Source organism: Glandiceps talaboti, chromosome 11 (genome assembly GCF_964340395.1).
Source record: "Glandiceps talaboti chromosome 11, keGlaTala1.1, whole genome shotgun sequence".
NCBI lineage: Eukaryota > Metazoa > Hemichordata > Enteropneusta > Spengelidae > Glandiceps > Glandiceps talaboti.
The window spans coordinates 10,765,610-10,786,258 of record NC_135559.1 but is presented as its reverse complement, the minus strand read 5'-3'; the positions used below and the strand labels follow the sequence as shown (position 1 = coordinate 10,786,258).

The window sequence follows — 20,649 nt, the reverse complement described above, 5'->3', positions numbered from 1 at the left end:
CTGCCTGTACATGTGTGTGGCTGTATACCAAATTGAAAAAAAAATGTTACATTGCAAATTGAATGTGTATTCAATTTGTCTGTGAAAAAATTACAGAAGAATGACCAAAAATCGAGAACATGACAACTCATTTAATTTATTCAGGTCCGATCGCAAATTGTTGATTTTTTTTTATTAGGATGGCCTTATTTAGTATAAGGCCAAATTTGAGACATTATCAATGATGGAAAATAATATGAGGGAAAATGAAAGTGACTGGTGGGGGCGCTGTTACAATAAATTGTGACATCCGAGCGTGAATCCGATCATGTGCAAGGGTCACACTTTCGATCGCGAAGGTCACGCCATACGATGTTTTCGGCCGTGTGCTTGCTTGGGACTCAGTAAAGGGTAAGGAATTTCATTCCTGGTAATATGCTCCCATTTTTCTGGTTTAATGCGATGAATAGCATTTTGGAGACAGGGTGCGGGTTGAAATGTTCAGAATGAATTTTATGATGTTTATCAGTTCGTCGTTCACAGTTTCCCTCAAGTTTCAGACACATTGTATCCCAAACATGATACATGTGATAGTGCCAGTCTATATAATTTAAACCTGACATATGAGCACATTATTGACAACAGTAGACGCATCTGATAGTCTTCAGGAGTGACTGCAAAAACTTGATGAAATTTGTTGAGATTTAATTAAAAGCAACACAAGCTGTGAACAATAACTGGCTAATTCGACTGGAGGTTCAGAACTGAACTGGGTCAAAGTTCACAGTGAAGTTACCTCAACTAATTACCCCCTCTGGTTGCGCGTTACTAGCACTGCCCTCAACGGTAACATTTGTATTATGATTGAATGCAACTAACTTTCTTTTATATCGAAAAACACAAAGCGGTGGTAACTGCGACGTGGATTCCTTTCCTTGCAAATTAAGATAAGTAACTTATTAATATAAGGGGGCCTTCAGTATTTACAAGAGGGAGGGCCGGAGGAATCAGGGGGTGGGTCACATTTTACAAACCTGTTCTTGGGGGAGGGTCATATTTTGCATTGCAATATTTGGGGGGAGGGTCACATTTTACAATCCGTAGTTTTGTGACCAAATTGACGATTCAATTATTGTCAATCTGTTTTGTATGTTTGAGATGTAAAAGTGAGATGAGCACTAAACATTTACTTTTACGAGTATTTTACATGCCAAAATACAAAAATAAAAATACATATTATTGTAAGAAAATTGTTTAATAAAACTATGCATTTTGTTGAGTGTACAATCTCACCTTATCATTCACACTGTCCGTGAATGTTGTTGTTAAAATATGATTATGATGATGATGATGATGATGATGATGATGATGATGATGATGATGATGATTTAGTTTTGAATGTCATAGAGAACAATGACAGTGATACATGTACAGACTCAAGTAGTAACAGTGAGTTAGATTAGAGTGACACTGATAATGGCAATACTGAAGGCGAAGGTGATGATGATGGCACTGATATCTGGGAACTTTTACAAGTGACCAGATCAGGCAGAGTATGCACAACATGGGAAGCACGTTTTAAATACTAACTAGATTGTGTATGATTATAAGAGAAAGGTCACAAGCCAGGTTTTTTTTACTGTTTCTCACTTTATATGTACAAATATTGCTTCTAATACAGAGTCAAAATCATTTAAATTGTATGTATAAATATAATCGGACTATTGATTAACGTTCAGTATATGCAATTGTCATGGGAGGGTCATGTTTTACAAAATGGGACAAAGGGGAGGGTCATGTTTTTCTTAACAGACCATTTGTGATTTCCTCCGCCCCCTGTAAATACTGAAGGCTCCCTAAACGGGGATGTTCTCATTCACGGATATAAAAAGTCAATCATGTAGTTTGGTCGTTGCATTCTACTCATATTATAGGGCGCACCCTCAACGTGTGAAACAAAGTTAGTGTCATTTAGTCCCTGACAACGATATATTTATTAAGTGATGCATAAATAGGCCATCATGAAGTTTGGTCATTGCATTCTACTCGTTTTATCATCACTAGATCTAGAGGTCGTAACTCAAAGTACGATACACATTTTATCTTCATTCACATCCTTAATTAGTATTAAATAATTTATATCTGGATGATTAGTTTTTTTAAATTGTAATAATGTAGACTAATAAAAATAAACATGAAATATTGATAATATTGTCAAAAATATTAGAGTAAGTGTACGCGAGTACAGCCAAGTGGGTGTACAGGTTAATAGCTATTGAAATAGCCACGACAAGTCATTTAAATTTAATCGTATCTTGTTACATAATGGAAACTATATCAGGTAAACAAATATCCATGTACAGTGTCCTTTTTTCAGGCTGTGATGGATCGACAAAAAACAATAATGGTGTATATTTTGCATCACGATGTCCAGTACATCAGTGTAACAGCTAATAGCACAGATGTTGCATTACAATTCTTTTTCTCCTCCAGTATTTCTTCATGTGGTACTTTCATCAGCATATATCGAAAGCTCTCTTATAAGAAAACACGTGTACGGTCACATACGTTGGTATTCACAAGGAAATGTCGAAGGGGAAGTACACATGTACACTCTTGGGGTGTAATATACGTACCTTGTGATAAGCCGCAGTTGGGACAGGGTACTTTCTGACACCGTACAAATACTGTACCGTACTTTTGAGACTTTACAGCAGGAGATTTCCAGTTCTGTAATGTAGTTTATTACTGGTATGCATTTTCGTGTGTGCTACTCTGTGTATCGCAACACTATAAGCAATATGTTCGAAACTCAACAAAATTGGTTGATCTCAAACAAGGCATTGGTAAGAGTAATTTTCTACAACTCTTTAAGAAGTGTCTTGGTCATTTCGTCATGGTGACAAATAATGCCTAATATCTTATCAAACTTTAGGTACCGTGCCCTGAATCTGGTACAAATACTGAAAGTTTGAAAAGTACCCCCAGAAGAATCTGTACTGTTACAGTACGATAACCTCACACTTCATAACAATATATATGTAATATTATTCTTGCTTGTCGTGCAATTAAATGGTAGCTGTTTTTGCGTTTAAAAGTAATCACAGTACCTTTATCATAATTAGAACACTCTGCTACCCTTTAAAATGAGTACAATGTATTTGCAGAACTTTCTTCCATACATACCATATATACTCACAATCCTCTGCAAATTATGGAACACAACATCCTTGTCTCTAATAGCCTATACAGCGACTCTACATGTGTGCCCAGATCAGAAACGCGTCTTATATTTATAAGCTCTAAGGATATCTGTTTTGACCACTAGACACAGACGAGCTTGTTCTTTGCTAATGAACAAGTAACTTAGCTGAGTAGATTGGGTGTATCCGTTTGCATCGGTGTGAACATGTCACTTCGCAGAGTAGCTTGAGTATATATCATGTATATGTCCATGCGTTTCGGCCAGTGTACTTGTCGATAGGCAAAACATGTATAAAGAACATAAATACAGACAAACACATAGCTATATGGCAGACGCTCGGAGGGCAAAATAGGCAAACATTTTCATTAATACTTTCTTCAGTTTTTACCTAACTCTCACTTCACCGTCCAGTTCTGCAAATTAATCACGCAATATTTCTACCAACAGGTTCCATTGAATTGGTATCTTATACATAAAAACAAACTGCTAACATTAGCATGCATGGAAGGAACAACTTAGAAAGTTAGTTGTTGTAAAAGTACGAGCCTATAAGATTAATCTCTCACGGTTCGGCAATTTCAACACATCTGTGAACTTTATATTCTAAGGGGAGCAATCAAGCTTTAAATGACATCTTAATATCATATATATTTCATCGGTATACATATTCTATAAAATATAAATGAATCAATTCTGAATTACAAGATGTAGTGAACCTTAACTTTCTTAGTGTCCTCAAAATGCATAATCCGTCGTGCTTCAGAAATAGTTTGTTTTGCAAATGTTAATAAAATGCGTGAATAATTTAAAGTTCAGCAAAGACTAGGAGTTCATAACAAGAAAGCTTAAACTGCATGATGGTATTCATACACGTATTGAGATGTGATTGGTTGTTTTCTTCTAGTTATATGCATGGTCATTCCACATTCAAATCATATCTGAAAGGATATTCAGACAGTGTAGGTACTGGACAGGATCAAACTCTGTTTTTTTTTGCACACTGTCACTTGACGGAAACGATTCATGTCGAGAAACGTTATTAGCCCTCACCAGCCAGAAGGGTTTCATCTTAGTTCGAGGAATGCATGGAGAGTTAAAGATGGAGAACCAAGCACAGATGGAACGACTAGAGATTTGTCTCATTCTCCTCCCCCTCCCCAAGAATCTTTGTTCAAAGACTTTGCATCTTCGACTAGTGCTCACGGTATGGCTCACATAGCTGGAGCTTCTACCATTCAGGCACGCTTTATCTGGATTGCTTTGGTTGTTTTGGCATGTGGAGCACTGTGCGTTCAAGTTGGCTTACTCTTCAAACAGTATTCTGAGTATAACATAAATGTTCAGGTGGGTAATATTTTCTAGTATGTGTAACCCTCAAAATGGGGACTTATCGTGAAAGGGTCATAGTTGTGAAGTTCATATATCAATCTGTTAAACCCTCGTTTACTCTTACGAGTCGAGTACATATTGATATCCAAACCTTTCCTTTTGAGAGAATATATTGGTCAGAATATATTGGCCAAACAAGGCTTTAGCACCATTACAGTTATAATTTGTTTTAGCGAAGCTAGCTGAAATGAAGCAAGCGCTGTTGACAAAACATTTCTTTTCGACGCTCGAATTTCCATCTGTATATGTATATATATATATATATATATATATATATATATATATATGTGTGTGTGTGTGTGTGTGTGCGTGTGTGTGTGTGTGTGTGTGTAGTCTAGTTCCTGACGACCGTATTTCAATTTTACACCACATTATCTCCACACATATTATAATGTGTGAAGATAACGTAGTGCAAAAGTATCAATAAGTATCAATATATGATTCCAATATCTCGGATCATACCAAATTATCAAAACATACATAAAGTAACACGTATTTACATTCACTGGCTATACGTAAACGATCAGTAGTCTCACTGGAGGTACTAGAGAGACAAAAACAGACAGTTCACACAGACTCATTCAGTGAGATTTATCTTCTGTATGAGGACTGCATTACTCAATATCACGGGGTTCAAAACGTGTTACATTTACTCTTTTTCTATATCGTAGGTTGCTCTAGTCACAACAAATAAGCTTGAATTTCCATCCGTAGCGGTGTGCAATACTAATAAACTAAGGCGATCTGCCATAAGAGACTCTGAATACATGGAAATGTTACTTATAGAAAATACTCTCGTAATGCCATACTACGGTAAGTATTAGTATTACAGTAGTGGTATAAATTATTTGAGTGAACATTCATAGCAAATGGAGAATAATTTGAGGATGAGATCATGCTATATTATAATGAAATATGAGATTGTTATTGCAACCTTGTAGGAAAATTAATTTGATAATTTACCTGTGAAGTCATCAAATCAAGCAAAAATGTATGGACGTGCACTTTGAAAACTGAAAAAGTAGATGATACACAGAAATATAGAAAATGATACTTGAACTTGAATATTCACCAAATAAATCTATCTTTAAGCACCGATTATTGAAATTCAATGGGTTTGAAAAGACAGTTTTGTAATTATGGATTTTTGTAAACGTTATCTGACATAATGTATTGTCCTGTTATGGGGACTGTTTCAACCGTGTATATTAAAATGCTATGTGAAACTGTCTTTAGTGGCTAGATCGACAGTTCAGTATAGGATAAAAAAAAACCTAACATCTTTTACTTTGGGGAGGGTTTTGAGCCGTTTTAGTACTCGTCCTACAAAATCTATTTTACATTTAATGGATGTTTTGTACACCTAAATATTCCGTTTATACAAATATTCCGTTTAAAAACGTCAAGGTGAGAAATGGAAGAATGTTTGCTATAGTAAATGCATGGAGCCAAAATAAAGTAAAGTGCCAACAAAAGATCTAGAACTATTCGTTACTCACTACATACTGGATTTATATTCATAGCACTACATACTAATTATACTGATTTGAAATTGATTGAGCGGGTTGAAGCAATTTTCAATTTTGGCCAATTTAGTTAGAAGGGGTGGGGGTGGGGAGGGGAGGGGGGAGGCCTAAGTATAACGATTTTTTTTTTATCCTACATTGAATTATTGATCTCGCCCCTTACTCTGCTATCCTACTTATGTTAACTTGGCGAAGTCTGCTTAAACCCTGTAAGTTTAGGGTTTTGAAAAGCAATATTGTATTGGTTCATGGAGAAGGGGTTCGTGAGCGTCTAATTGACTATTGGTATATCTCTGATGTTTTGTGAAGTACTTGTAATAACTAAATAGGCAAAACTACAAATAGGAAATATATGCTCTCTCACCATCAGTATGAAGCCTCTGTTACTCCCAACAACAAGGCTTCAATACGCATTTTGACTCACTAAACAAATTCTTCTCTGGCAAGATTTGGCACATTGATACAAAACACGTACATAACGAGGAATTTCGTAGGACGTAACTAATGTATCAAAAGGCGACATTCAAACTCTTTGTCAGTGCATTAACGCCATTATTTGTATTGTTTTGACTATTTTTATTGGATAGTGCAATGTTTCGGTAAACACATACATCGCAACTAATTCTAGATATTTGTCAAATCATACTACTGGTCAGAACATTGACGTTATTATTTGTATTGTTTTGGCTAGCCCTGAATAGCTACGGATGGCGCCGTGGAGTGCATGGAAGAGTTGTCCCTATTCGATCCGATGATCAATTCTCGTAATCAACGTTTCTTTAGCTTAGGCTGACATCATAGTGTAAATAATGGTTAACATCTTAGAGAAATAATTATTCTACTAATTTCATTTCCATTTCAGTTCCTTGCATAAAGGGAGATTTCCTTTGTGGTAATCATATACATTGCATCAAATCCTATCTTGTTTGTGATGGAGTCAGCAACTGTAATGACATGAGTGATGAAAGAAGTTGTCACTATCGTAAGTAAAAAGAAAACCGGTGTTTGTACAAATTATGTTTGTTCTAAAAAATTGTATCGGTTGGCTTCGGTGTTAAACAGTCTTTGCATGTGCATAGTTGCTGATATTTGTTTATTTTGAAAGTGTCCTCATTGTCAAATCGTTATTTGTGCAATTAAGTGACTTGGTATCTGACTGTTTATTGTTGGAGGTATGCCATTGTTAGAACAGATCTGGATTTAGAGATGGATGGATGGATGGATAGAGGGAGGGAGAGACGGACGGACGGATGGATGGATGGATGTATGGATAGATGGATGGATAGATGGGTGGATGAATGAATGAATAAATGAATGAATGAATGAATGAATGAATGAATGAATGAATGAATGGGTGGATGGCCGTGGATGGGCAGGTAGATACACGGACGGACTGCAGTATGGTTGAGTGGGAGGGTGAATTAGGGATTTGTTGGATGAATGAGTGGGTCAATTCGTGGCCTGACAGACGAATAGATAAAGATAAATTGGATGTAGGTGGGTGGGCGAGGGCCGGGTAGGTTGGCTGTCTTTTCCTTAGTATATACATTTGAAGTTATCAACTTCACTAACATACCAAACGATAACTTATCCTGATTGAAGTGATTAGAATTTCCTACATTTTGTGAGATCCTCTGCATCTAAATCAAAGAACTACGTTCGTCTGGAATGAGAATGGTTAATTAATATTTTCTCCAACTGCAAGTGAACATGAGGTTAACGTTAACAAGTAACTCTACACATCGGTTCAGAACAAACCAAATTATACCTTTACAGCCGACTGTGGTGACAACCAATTTCGATGTCAATCTGGCAGTGAGTTTGGTAGTTGTATCAGAGACACTCTGTTATGTGATAACAACCCAGACTGCTATGATGGCGAAGATGAAGACAACTGTAGTAAGTTTAAATGCCATTATTAAATTATATATAAATGGATTTAAACATTGTTTTTAAAGGAAAAATATATAAAATATTATTGGACTTAGACTGTATTTATACAATGGTTACATTTCATCTTATTCTTGATTATTTGGTCTTATACTCCAACATGTTATTTGGCAAGAAGTAATTTTCACTGCAGAATCCCTGGATTTTCAGTTCATTTGCCCTTCAATTCCGAGTACGTGTACCCTACAAACGATATTTATTTACCAACAGTCAACAAATAATATTTATAACAGAGGGAGAAATGAGAGATATAGTAATTTGTTTGAAGGTAAAATGGGAATTTGTGAAGTTTAATCGATAGATAAAAGACATTTACTGGTGTTCCAATAGTGCATTACCAAGTATCCAATCCACTAATTCCTTCACACACTGGCTCGTCGCTGTGGGCAGTGATAACACGTCTATTTTGATCATAACCAATAGAGTGTCTTGAAACGGAATTCAAGTGTTTGACGACCTTTGAGTGTCTACTTGACATCAACAGATGTGACGGTACTTATGACTGTAGAGACGGAAGTGACGAGAGTTCATGTGGTATGTATGACAACAGATAACCAACACACATATGTGGCTTCACTTAATGTAAAAAGATTAACGCAAAGAAACATGGTATATTTGATTCCATACAATATCACAACGAATCCATCCTTCAATGTATTATAAAAATAAGTTGTATCCACAATCTTAAGTTCAGCGAATAGGTACAACCATTCATCAAGCAACGATGTATGCAATTTATGTGGGGAAAGATTGGTTATCCAATGGACACGTTAAAATTACCGTTTCCGATCTTATACTTCATCGGTGGTAGATATCATGGACTACACATTCATACATGCATATCTTTTTTGTGAGTCGATCGGCTTACTGGTAGAAGGTAGCATTTGTAAACAAATGTATGAAATGTATCACTGGGATTGCATAAGATAAGTTATCAATTCGTTGTTTGTGGCTCATCCATTATAGTTTTACATCCCAAGGACAATTACGAGATACATTATTAGTACACTAATTCTCAGATTCTGATGCTATTACACGTTTAGGAACGATCATATTATATCACTTTGAACTTTAATAACTTTATCTTTTTGTTCTATAAAGATCCCAAGTTAATCAATGTTGCAGCTTGGAAGCCAACCTATCAGACAGGGCAGGATTCCTTAGGCTTCTTGGAATTCCTCTTTCTCGATGCCTCAAGCTGGTATGCAAATGACGAATCTACACTATCATGCGCAATAACACCAAATGAATGGGAACCTTATTGGAAAGTTGACTTGTTGAAACCTCATTTCGTTTATAAGATAAAGATTACACATAGGAAAACAGAAGACCTTCTGGGTAAGTCTTTTAAAATAAATGTTCTCATATCTTAGATCAAAATATAATCATACAACTTTTGCATGCAAGTGAACACATCTTTAAAGTCTATTTTACGAGTGGAAGTAAATATTTTCCGACTAGTAATGTGAACTGACAATCTTGTAAGAAAATTGAATTTAACATAATGTATATGCTTCTTTACGTTACAAATTTGACAATACGTGGAATATATAAATTTATTTTGCATCACCTTTTTCTTTAAACTTGATACCTTTAGGTATACCTCATTTTAAGACACATCTATATGTTATGGCTGAAGAAAACTAGAAATACATGGTATAAAATCAGTTTTAGCAGATTTCTTTTATAACTTATTTCGACAAAATCATCATCATCATCATCATCATCATCATCATCATCATCATCATCATCATCATCATCTTAATCATCATCATCATCATCGTTGTCGTCGTCGGCGGCATCATCATCATTTTCATCATCATCATCATCATCATCATCATCATCATCATCATCATCATCTCCTTCTTCTTCTTCTCCTCTCCTCCTTCTCCTCATCTTCATTTTCCTCTATATACTCTACAGCACGTCTAGTAGGCGCAGAGATTCGTGTTGGTATGGTTGAATACGAAATCACGGAGAATGCTATCTGTGCTAATAATATAGGTGCAGAAACAACCCTAGCTGAATCGTTTACAGTTGTGTGTGACGCTGCTCCCATCACTGGGAGACATGTCTTTATCCAACTCATAGGCCGGTCTGAAGATATGACCTTATGTGAGGTTGAAGTAATGGTAGCAGGTAGGGTCTCGTGTTTGTTTAAGTTTGTTTAACTTACATTGTTAGCTCCAGTTTCTCCAACACCCGTGCATTGCCGGATGTAGGTGGATTATCAGTCTTTATCCGTCATACATCATCCGTTCGTCAACGTTTCATATTGTCTAATTCTGCTATGATTCATCAAACGCTATCGTATTCCAATAAACAACTCTACTTAGCTTAACTTAATGGATAGACAAGTACAAAATGTCAAAGCAAAGTGACAAGTGATTTTAGTGAGAAAATGGAACGTATCAATTGTTCGTTAGGCCCTGAAACTGGTTGTTAGGCATTGAGCGTGGTATATATACTCTCTTTTCAACTCTATTACCTTGCCCCATAAAACACTTAGTGGCCTCTTTAGAATGTTGCCCCGGATTTTATTGGTTTCTGTAATTTATTACCTAGCTCCTATATAACTCTTAGGGGCCTCTTTAAAAAGTTGCCCTGGATTTTATTGGTTTCTATAAAGTAATTAACACGAATGTTATAACTCACTGATCTTTATTTTCATTCCATTAAATATTAAACATTATGAGAAATTAAATAGTGACATTAATGTGCCTACTTCCATCAATGTCTCTCCAATAGATAGATACTTTTATAATGAAATCCTATGCCTCAATGATCAAAAAGACTTTTGTTACTCAAATGTATATATTTTTGATAAAGTTCATCTTATAAAAGCATTCGATCACACAGACTCTATTCAACGAATGTGGAATAATTCATACTTTATTAACTGATGTCATGGTTACCAAGTATTGTCCTCCTTCAAGGACGTGAATTTGATTAATCAACTGAAGTTGTTGGATACTTAAAATTAATAATTAATGTAATATGTGAGACTCGGATTCAAACATATGAAACTTTTGCTCTGTTTTGAAGAAAATGCAAACCAATTCTCAGAAACAATCAAGTAACAAACTTAGTAATACAGCAACATGATTTTTTAGGGGGCAATTTAGGTATTACTTTCAATACGATTAAATCGTTGTCATGGTTACTGTCTCGCTGTAATAAACAAATAGTTGTTTTCATTAACATAATTGTAATAAATGTGTTTTGGAGATGGTTGCTAAAAAACACAGTACTTAAAATTGATTAAACTTTCGATAAGGCCTAATAAAAAATTATGTAGTTCTCATTACGCTCAATTTAGAATAGGTGGGATAGGTAGATATTTCATTTTATTTTATGCTTTTCATGTTTAAGTGTCTAGTTCAGGTTTCCCATTGTTTCCCAAATGGTCTCTGTGTTATTGATCAGATGTACAGCCATTGCAGATTGTAAGAATAGTTTTATATGATCTTTTTTAAGTTGATGTCAGTTTCCGCATCCACTATTTCTCGTCAGACCACAATTTTTGGGGATTTTGTTATTTTTTTCTCAAATACGTAAACAAAATTTAGGGTCGGCAGTGAAAAACTAGGTGGGGTCGGGTAACTGGAACCAAACAATTATTTGTAGTCATATATCATAATCCTAATTGAAACGGTATCTTGCTCATAGCCCGTGTATAAATCCATTAAAATTGCCTGACTTTAAAAGGTTTATGATCAAATATTGTTGATATAACTTTTTTGTTCAAGTGCTCTATGTGTTCAAATATGTATGTATGTATGTATGTATGTATGTATGTATGTATGTATGTATGTATGTATGTATGCACGTATGTACGTATGTACGTATGTATGTATGTATGTATGTATGTATGTATATATGTATGTATGTATGTATGTATGTATGTATGTATGTATGTGTGTATGTATGTATGTGTGTGTGTGTGCGTGCGTGCGTGCGTGCGTGCGTGTATGTATGTATGTATGTATGTATGTATGTATGTATGTATGTATGCACGTATGTATGTATGTATGTATGTATGTATGTATGTATGTATGTATGTATGTATGTACATGTATGTATGCATGCATGCATGCATGCGATGTAAGTATGTAAGTATGTATGTATGTATGTATGTATGTATGTATGTATGTGTGTGTGTGTGTGTGTGTGTGTGTGTGTGTGTGTGTGTGTGTGTGTGTGTGTGTACAACGCCAGGTACACGTACTTGCACAATAATAAATTGACAAGTGAAGACCTCAAATAGGGGTGTATTCTCATCAGACTTGAATTAGTTTTATTTTAATACTTACCTGCTCTACACAGATTCAAAACTATCGAATTTGGTCATTGACAAGAAAGCTACTCAAAGCAGTCATCATGGTGACGGTAGCGCAATTAGAGCCATAGATGGTGACAAGAGTTCAGACTACGCTGATCGTAGCTGTACACATACCGAATTGGAATATGAACCGTGGTGGAAAGTTGACCTAAATGATGAATATCACGTTATCGAAGTTATTATAACAAACAGGGCAGACTGTTGTGGTAAGAAGCTTCAGCATTGATACAGTACTATGTCCGTGTTTTTCCTCAACGATATCTGTTTAGAGAATACAATATACATATAACACGTGGACGAAAAAAGTCCAGAGACGCGTTCACTTTCTGTCTTCTGTCAACACTTACAAATGATTCAAATTGTGTCATTGATGTACTATAAATCTCCATAACTCGTCATACCACAGGTTGACATTTGCTTCTTCAGACAGACTGTAAAAGGGGCCATCTTTTTCCCTCCATAATTTGCATAGCTTTCTTTTTTTTCCCATTAGCTGAACGTCTTAAGGGTGCCGAAGTTCGTGTAGGAAATAACGAAACATTTGAAATGAATTCTGCTTGCGAGGAAAAAGCTAAATCTGCAGCCAGTCTGGTATTCTTGTGTGATTTAAATGGTCGTTACGTGTCCGTACAGTTGGTTAACAAAACTGAATATCTACACATTTGTGAAGTTGAAGTGAATGGCGAAAGTAAGGTTTATTTATTTATTTATTTATTTATTTATTTATTTATTTGTTTATTTCTAATTAATTGATATACGAGCAACTATTTGAAGGCTACTTCGTCAACAAATTTATTAATTAACATATAAACCTCTGTCACATCATATGTATCTAAATAATTAATTAGATGAGGTAACAAAACGTGTAAATTCTTTAACACTGTGATACTTGTTGATAAGTGTGTAAGGCAAACAATCCCACAAATTGTATCTGTTGACGAAATATCTTTGGGGCTAATTCCTTTGTTACACTGGACCATCATAAACCGACAAAAAAACTTCAGTCAGCTATTATAAATGTGACTGGCATTTATAGTGAAACGAGCTGCGATAGGGAAAATATGAAATACAATTTAGTTGACCTTTTCTGCTTATTTAACCATTATAGTAAAAAAACCTCTATCGATCGAATGTATCTTATTCTGTCTGTAGTTATTGTGGAAAGACTGCCTAATATTGCAGTAGGAAAGCCGGCAGTCCAGAGCACTACATCCTACTCTAACAGTGCAGACAGGGCCGTAGATGGGAACGACAACAACGAGCTCGCAGGGGGGAGCTGTATTCACACTACACCAGAAAGTGGTGCATGGTGGCGTGTAGACTTACTCAAAATATACGATGTTTACAAAGTTGTGATTGTCAGGCTCATTGATTGTTGTGGTAAGGAATATAACACCTATTTCGGATATAAGTAAAACAGGGCGCAAACATGATGCCGTGTGCTGTTTTCCTCACACTCTAGTACGTTCTTATACTTTGTGTTGGGAATAGAGTGATATTTATGAGTGCACTGTATGTGTATGTGCTTTTGATTAACCAACAAATAGAGCAACGCATGATTACCAATCACCAATGGGCAACATGCATTACAACATGGATCACAATGAATGACCACTTCTGGGTGGTAGGGGGGGGGATTTTTGTAACCATATTTCAATAGTAAATGTGATGAATTCGGCATTATTCAATTAGGTTTTGTAAATATTGTCCTTTATTTTCATATAACAATGACTAATCCCTACAACTACCAAGGTAACCAACAAGGGGTTGTGGTCCGAGTTGGTTATAAACCAAACGACATCACAGGTAATCTCCAATGTGGCGAGCAGGTTACAAGCGATCAAGTATTTGATCTAAATATTAAATTTGATTGCGTCGTTCCCATCATGGGCAGATATGTTATAGTAAGCAACGAGGCAGATAGAACAGAAGCATTGACTGCGTGTGAAGTGAAGGTGTATGCCAAAGGTACGTAGTACTGTATGAATATTATGTTAACTTCAGGTATATAATTACAACATTTGCCATTGTGGCAAGTCTGCTGTTACAAAAACGTCCAAGGTGACGGTAGAAATGACTTGTGTACATGTATATGGCTTACACAAACAGTTATAATATATTGGCATCAGTCTCTGGGGAGATTTTTTTATCTCGTACATTTATGATAACGTTACATGTTCACAGCAAGAGAGCAGATACATTTCAACAAATAAATGGCGGTATTCTTTCATTCGTTTGCGGTTTTTTTTTTAGAATTCGTCAAGAATATGATGGATGATTTCATGAAGCGACGATGGTTTATAATGTTCGATATCCAGGTTAACATGCAGTTCCCAATCAATCCAAATGATGTCAGAAGTGATATATCACTTTACAAGTGTATGGAGTTATGTAGGAAATTAAAACGTTACGTTTGTAGAGCTTTCCAGTTTCAACAGTCGACGTACACGTGTATGTTGTTCAAAGAAAGTGTTGTCAGTAGTAATATAACGTTGAGGCGTGTAAAGGGAATAGACTACTATCAGCGTTTGAGAGAGTCTGGTAGGTATACGCGTACGGTTGTGATTTTCTATAATTCACAGCCTCATATATGTAACTGTATGTAAAGAGATCGTAAGAAATAAATGTTAAAACAGTCAGATATTGTATTTCGTGAAATGACGTTGTACAATATTTACATTATATAATTGTATTACATTATTTATTAAAAGATGATATTTTCACAAACTTTAGGTTTGGAAGAGCTATTTCAAGATGTCACAATTATGGCATACATTTGGCGCGATTACCAAGAAACACTTAACAATTTCACCAGTATTCACTGTTGCCTCATGACACTTAGCTGACTTGTATATGTATTAAGTTAACAATGAATATTCATGACTCCAAACTGCGTATTACCTTCACATAAATAGCCATGGATACTATGGAATTTGGTATAGCTTAGCAATCACGCGATATTTATATGATGTGTAATCATGAAATAACTCTCCAGAACCCAAACTTTATGAAACTACATTTCCTGGAGTGGCTTTCCCTTTTAAGACTATTCCCCGTAAGAAATGGATATTATTGTCTGTAGAGTGGCAATTTTACGACGCTTACATAGTCTTCCGAAAATGTTGTTAAAGGATGTTTGCACACACTGTTTTGTAATTGTCTTGAAAGCTTACTAATAGGTATTTTGAAATATTCTAGTTAAAGTTAACAGATTTGCCTCCTCACACAGGGAAATGTTCTTATTTTGTAAAAGATATCTAATAGTCTTGGAAAACATTGTTTTCAACGCAGAGTTCTCCATAACTGTGTAGTTCCCTAGGATTTTACTTGTTTACATTAAGAGTTTTATTTAACCTTACAGTGATCATTCCACCTGACAACAACACGTCCTGTCCAGAGAACTTTAGCAGGTGCACTTCTGGTGAATGTGTGCACTTTTACAGAATATGTGATACTGTTGAAGATTGTGACGATGGGATGGATGAGTTAGACTGTCTGAATTATTATTACAGGAACGGTACGTTAACACAGGTTTTGTATGCATATACATGTATAATAACAAAGTGTTTGCAATACTCGTGTGTGTGTGTGTGTGTGTGTGTGTGTGTGTGTGTGTGTTTTAATTTAGATATGAGGCAAAGCATGGACAAAGTCTCTTTATTTAGTCAATAAAGAGAGGTACAGGGGGAAGAGAGAAAAATAGCTAGGGAAAGAAGAAAACAAGTTTTATATCACCACAAAAATCAATGAGTCATATCACACAAAATAAGTTTTATTTCACCACAAAAAAATCATCGATCACATACATGCTCGCTGATCCCTGTGGTATGTATGTATGTATGTATGTATGTATGTATTTATTTATTTATTCATTCGCGCGCGCGCGTGTGTATGTGTGTGTGTGTTTGTGGGTGGATAGACTGACGGACAGCCAGGCAGGCAGGCCTATGGACGCATGTATGTAATAATGTGCATAACACGAGTATGATTATGTGCGCCTTAAACATTACCATTAAATTTCTTTCAATGATTCTTTCGGCACCCGTTTACATGTATGAAATATATGTACCTACGTTTTCTTTCAGACTCTGAGAGCGTGACCGACTTCTTTTCACCAGGATGGTATGATCCCTATCTGTCCATCACAGACGAAAGATGGCGCTATGACTACTTTCGAGACAACCTTTTCAGAGATTTTGGTTATGGGCGTGTCAAAGGGGAAGATCCGCCGGACTGGCTACGGTTCAAAACATTCAGTATGACTCCCGATTACGATATGATTGGCCCTATTTTCAAACTGAGCCCTGAGAGAGTAGCTGAGTTGGGACACCAAGCTAAAGATTTCATCTTGTTGTGTTCTTATCAAGGAGAAGAATGTGATCCGAGGTATCAAACCAAGCAAATACACTTGTTGCTTCATACTCTGTCTGTCTGTCTGTCTGTCTGTCTGTCTGTCTGTCTGTCTGTCTGTCTGTCTGTCTGTCTGTCTGTCTGTCTGTCTGTCTGTCTGTCTGTCTGTCTGTCAACATAAAATGTGTCCATGGTAACCGTCAATCATTCAATACTTACACGTTGTAGGGTGTGGGTATATGTTTGAATGCTCTAGAGTAGTAGTATGTATATAAATGCAATATTTTGTTTCTTGCATACTATATGTTTAAAATTATATGATATAATCATATCTGAACCTTGAACTCAAGAGGTTTGTAAGTTATTTAGACTGGTACGTGTACATTCTAATATTCCCTCCCCCCAAAAAAACAACAAAAACAAAAACAAAACAAAAACCCCAAAGTATATTACAATTTTGGCAAAATGAATACACGTTGGCATACAACTATACGTATGTCACGTACTAAAACCGGTAATTTAAATTCGGAATTATTATTAATTGCATTAACTTGTACAGTTATTGTGTTTAAGTATGTTAGATACAATCCGCAAGTGTAAATACACTATATTATTCCATTTGTTTTATTTTTCATTAAGTCTTATTTCACATTATATTTTCATTTTATTTTAATAATTTTATTTTAATTTGTGTTTACTTTATTTTACTTTCCCATCAATATCCTCCATAAGGCAGCCACTTACAGATAGTTAAAAGTTACACATAGTTAATATGGCTATATACGGGTATTTAAGTGAAGTTACAGACATGTTAGAGACATATGAGAGATTTGATACATTTTGTCTTATACCTATCTTTTGTTTTTATTCCTAACAGCAAAGACTTCACAGTGTACCAAGACGAAATCTATGGCAATTGTTTTTACTTTAATCACGGAGGAAACAGTACCAGTAACATTCTTTATTCGAATGGAAGCGGGAAAAAACACGGTAATATATGCATGCAACTAAAGAGAACTATTTTTACCTCACATAAGGGGATGTATAAAATGGCGATGTCATTGTGTCCGTCTGTGTGTCCATCCGTCTGTCTGTTTGTCTGTCTGTCCGCCCGTCTCTCTGTGCTTGTATCTGTCTGTGTCATAATTTTCTTAAAAGTGACTGGCTCAATTATAATGAAATGTGGTACATTCAATGTAATGGGGTAATGGCTAGAACCGATTACCTTTGGAGCCAGATCTGTTCATGTTAATTAGGTCAATTAGCATATCAATGAAATCGACTGATGGAGCAATATCTTAAGACTGCATGCTTCAATGTCAATATAATTTAGTACATACGTTAAACATAACAAAGTACACATGTCCTATAAAGTTTGTTGATGTAGCTTATACTTTTAATGAATAATTTACATGATTAATGATTTTCAGTAATTAGGTTATATCTTAAGAATTCGTAGGAATGAGGTGGGAAAATCAAAGAAAATATTGTGTTAGCATATCAAAAGTAAATCGCCAGAGTGTAAATAGAGATTGTTTAGTATATTTATCTTTTTTGCTCACTGTTATTATATTGGTACTCGTTTGAGGTTTACGGTGACACTATTTAGAATGGACTGAGTACATTGTATTGGTTAATGGTGACCATAGTAAAGTGTCCATAGCTTATACTTTTAATGAATAATTTACATGATTAATGATTTTCAGTAATTAGGCTATATCTTAAGCATTCTTAGGAATGAGGTGGGAAAATCAAAGAAAATATTGTGTTAGCATATCAAAAGTAAATCGCCAGAGTGTAAATAGAGATTGTTTAGTATATTTATCTTTTTTGCTCACTGTTATTATATTGGTACTCGTTTGAGGTTTACGGTGACACTATTTAGAATGGACTGAGTACATTGTATTGGTTAATGGTGACCATAGTAAAGTGTCCATATGGATAAGGATTTGGTATTTCTTTCGTATTTTTAATTTATAAAACAATTTTATCATGGCTTCCTACTTGTAAAATCAAACAGAACAACATATGCAAAGTCCTTGTTTGTAACTCAGTGAATTACAAAAGCATGAAAAATGTCTAAAATCTTTGTTATTGAACGTACAATAACAAACTGTTTACACATTTTACACAAATCCTCATCCATATGACCACTTTAAGTACTCAAGTCCTAAATGGAAAATCTTTAACATACATAGACTAATACACATTTATTGCCGTTCGAAATTAGAAATACATTTTTTAAAGCCAAAATATAATAAACAATCATTTCTAATAAATTCTTTTGTCATATTTGCTTCAAAGGCCTGTCTCTGACATTGTTCACTGAACAAAATGAATACCTAAGTTTGTATGGAAGAGATTCCGCCGCTGTTGTAGACATCACACCTAGACATTCCAGGTCCTATCCAACTGAACACGGCTTTTATGCTAAAACGGGAACCAAGACATCGGTAGCACTCGTGACAGTAAGTGAAATCTTACTCTTATCTCGTGAATGTATGTTACATAAATGTCAGTGGCATGTTATCAAACACATTGAAATAAAGTCATTGTGTACCATAAAACAACGTCTTTGTCTCTCTCTCTTTCTCTCTCTGTACATATGTGTGTATCTGAACGTGTGTATACACGTGTGTGTGTGTATGTATGTATGTATGTATGTATGTATGTATGTATGTATGTATGTATTTATTTATTTATTCATTTATTTATTCATGTATGTATGTATGTATGTATGTATGTATGTATGTATGTATGTATGTATGTATGTATGTATGTGCGTGCGTGCGTGAGTGAGTTATTACTTGTTTGCCATTGTGAGTAATTACTACTTACATAACATGTCAGTGTATACACTTATCTGAGTATGTGCTTGGGTGTTTCCTTTATCATTTTATGTCTTACAATTAAAATAACTAAACCCACAAAAAAGTCGTCTGACTCCTCAAAAATCTTATCAACAGTGCTATATCTTATGTTAGTAAGATTTTTGTTAGGCAAGACGATATTTTGTTTCATGTTTCATGTTTCGTGATTATAAAGAAATAAAAAATGTATAATGGCATTCAGAAATATCAATATATATTTCAGAACCAAGTAACTCGCGAAAAGCCACCATATGGACAGTGTAGAGATAAAACTACAATAGACCATGAAACACAGCTTTACGAACAGGATACAGAGCAGGAATACTCAGCAATCGTAAGTCAATATTTATCAAGATTTCGAAATGTAGTTTAATTAGTATTGATACCCTCTGGTATATAAAGAATGTAAGTTATCAATTTCATCTATAACTGACAAAAAATGTTGAAATCGACATTATAAGTAACATGTAAGAATTGTGGTTCTTCAGATGTAAGTTTTAAGTGGGGTATGCTTTGTGCATAACAATATATTCTCACTTTGATATAATAATATAATGTGTGTTTTATTGTTATATATTTTTATACTTTTATTGTTATATACTATTATTGTTACATTGTTATACTAGTACATATATAAAGAAATGTACATTGATATATAGAGACTTGGGAGTGTAGACCGCTGTGATATTAATCTTTAGGCCCGGGTATGGGTTTTAGGGCCGAGGTAGTACAGTGGAAGGTCCCAACATTATGAAGGGGGTGGGGGTTAAGTAAAACCAAGTGGCAAAACCCGGTCTGCAAAACGTTTTTCATACCCCGTGTAGTAATATGGAAACATCACGTAAACCACATAGTCACATCAATTGACAGTGAAATAATATGTTATTCGCAAAAACATAAAATTAGTGAAAAAAATAACAAATCCAAATAGCAGCGAATGCATGGAAAGCGATGGGCGCGCCATTTGACATATTTGGGCAAAGCATGTGCACGGGCGTGATACGGAAAATTATTGCATGGGTTCAATGCGCAATACAG

General features: G+C 35.2%; 1 protein-coding gene across 1 annotated transcript; it reads left to right on the top strand.

Annotated features, from left to right (window-relative positions):
- Window positions 1–9,237: 9,237 nt before the first annotated feature.
- On the top strand, window positions 9,238–12,617 carry LOC144442011 (fucolectin-6-like). The gene is made up of 3 exons (XM_078131283.1): window positions 9,238–9,250; window positions 9,973–10,188; window positions 12,376–12,617. The coding sequence occupies exons 1-3, from the start codon at window positions 9,238–9,240 to the stop codon at window positions 12,615–12,617; spliced, it is 471 nt and encodes a 156-aa protein (XP_077987409.1).
- Window positions 12,618–20,649: the final 8,032 nt, after the last annotated feature.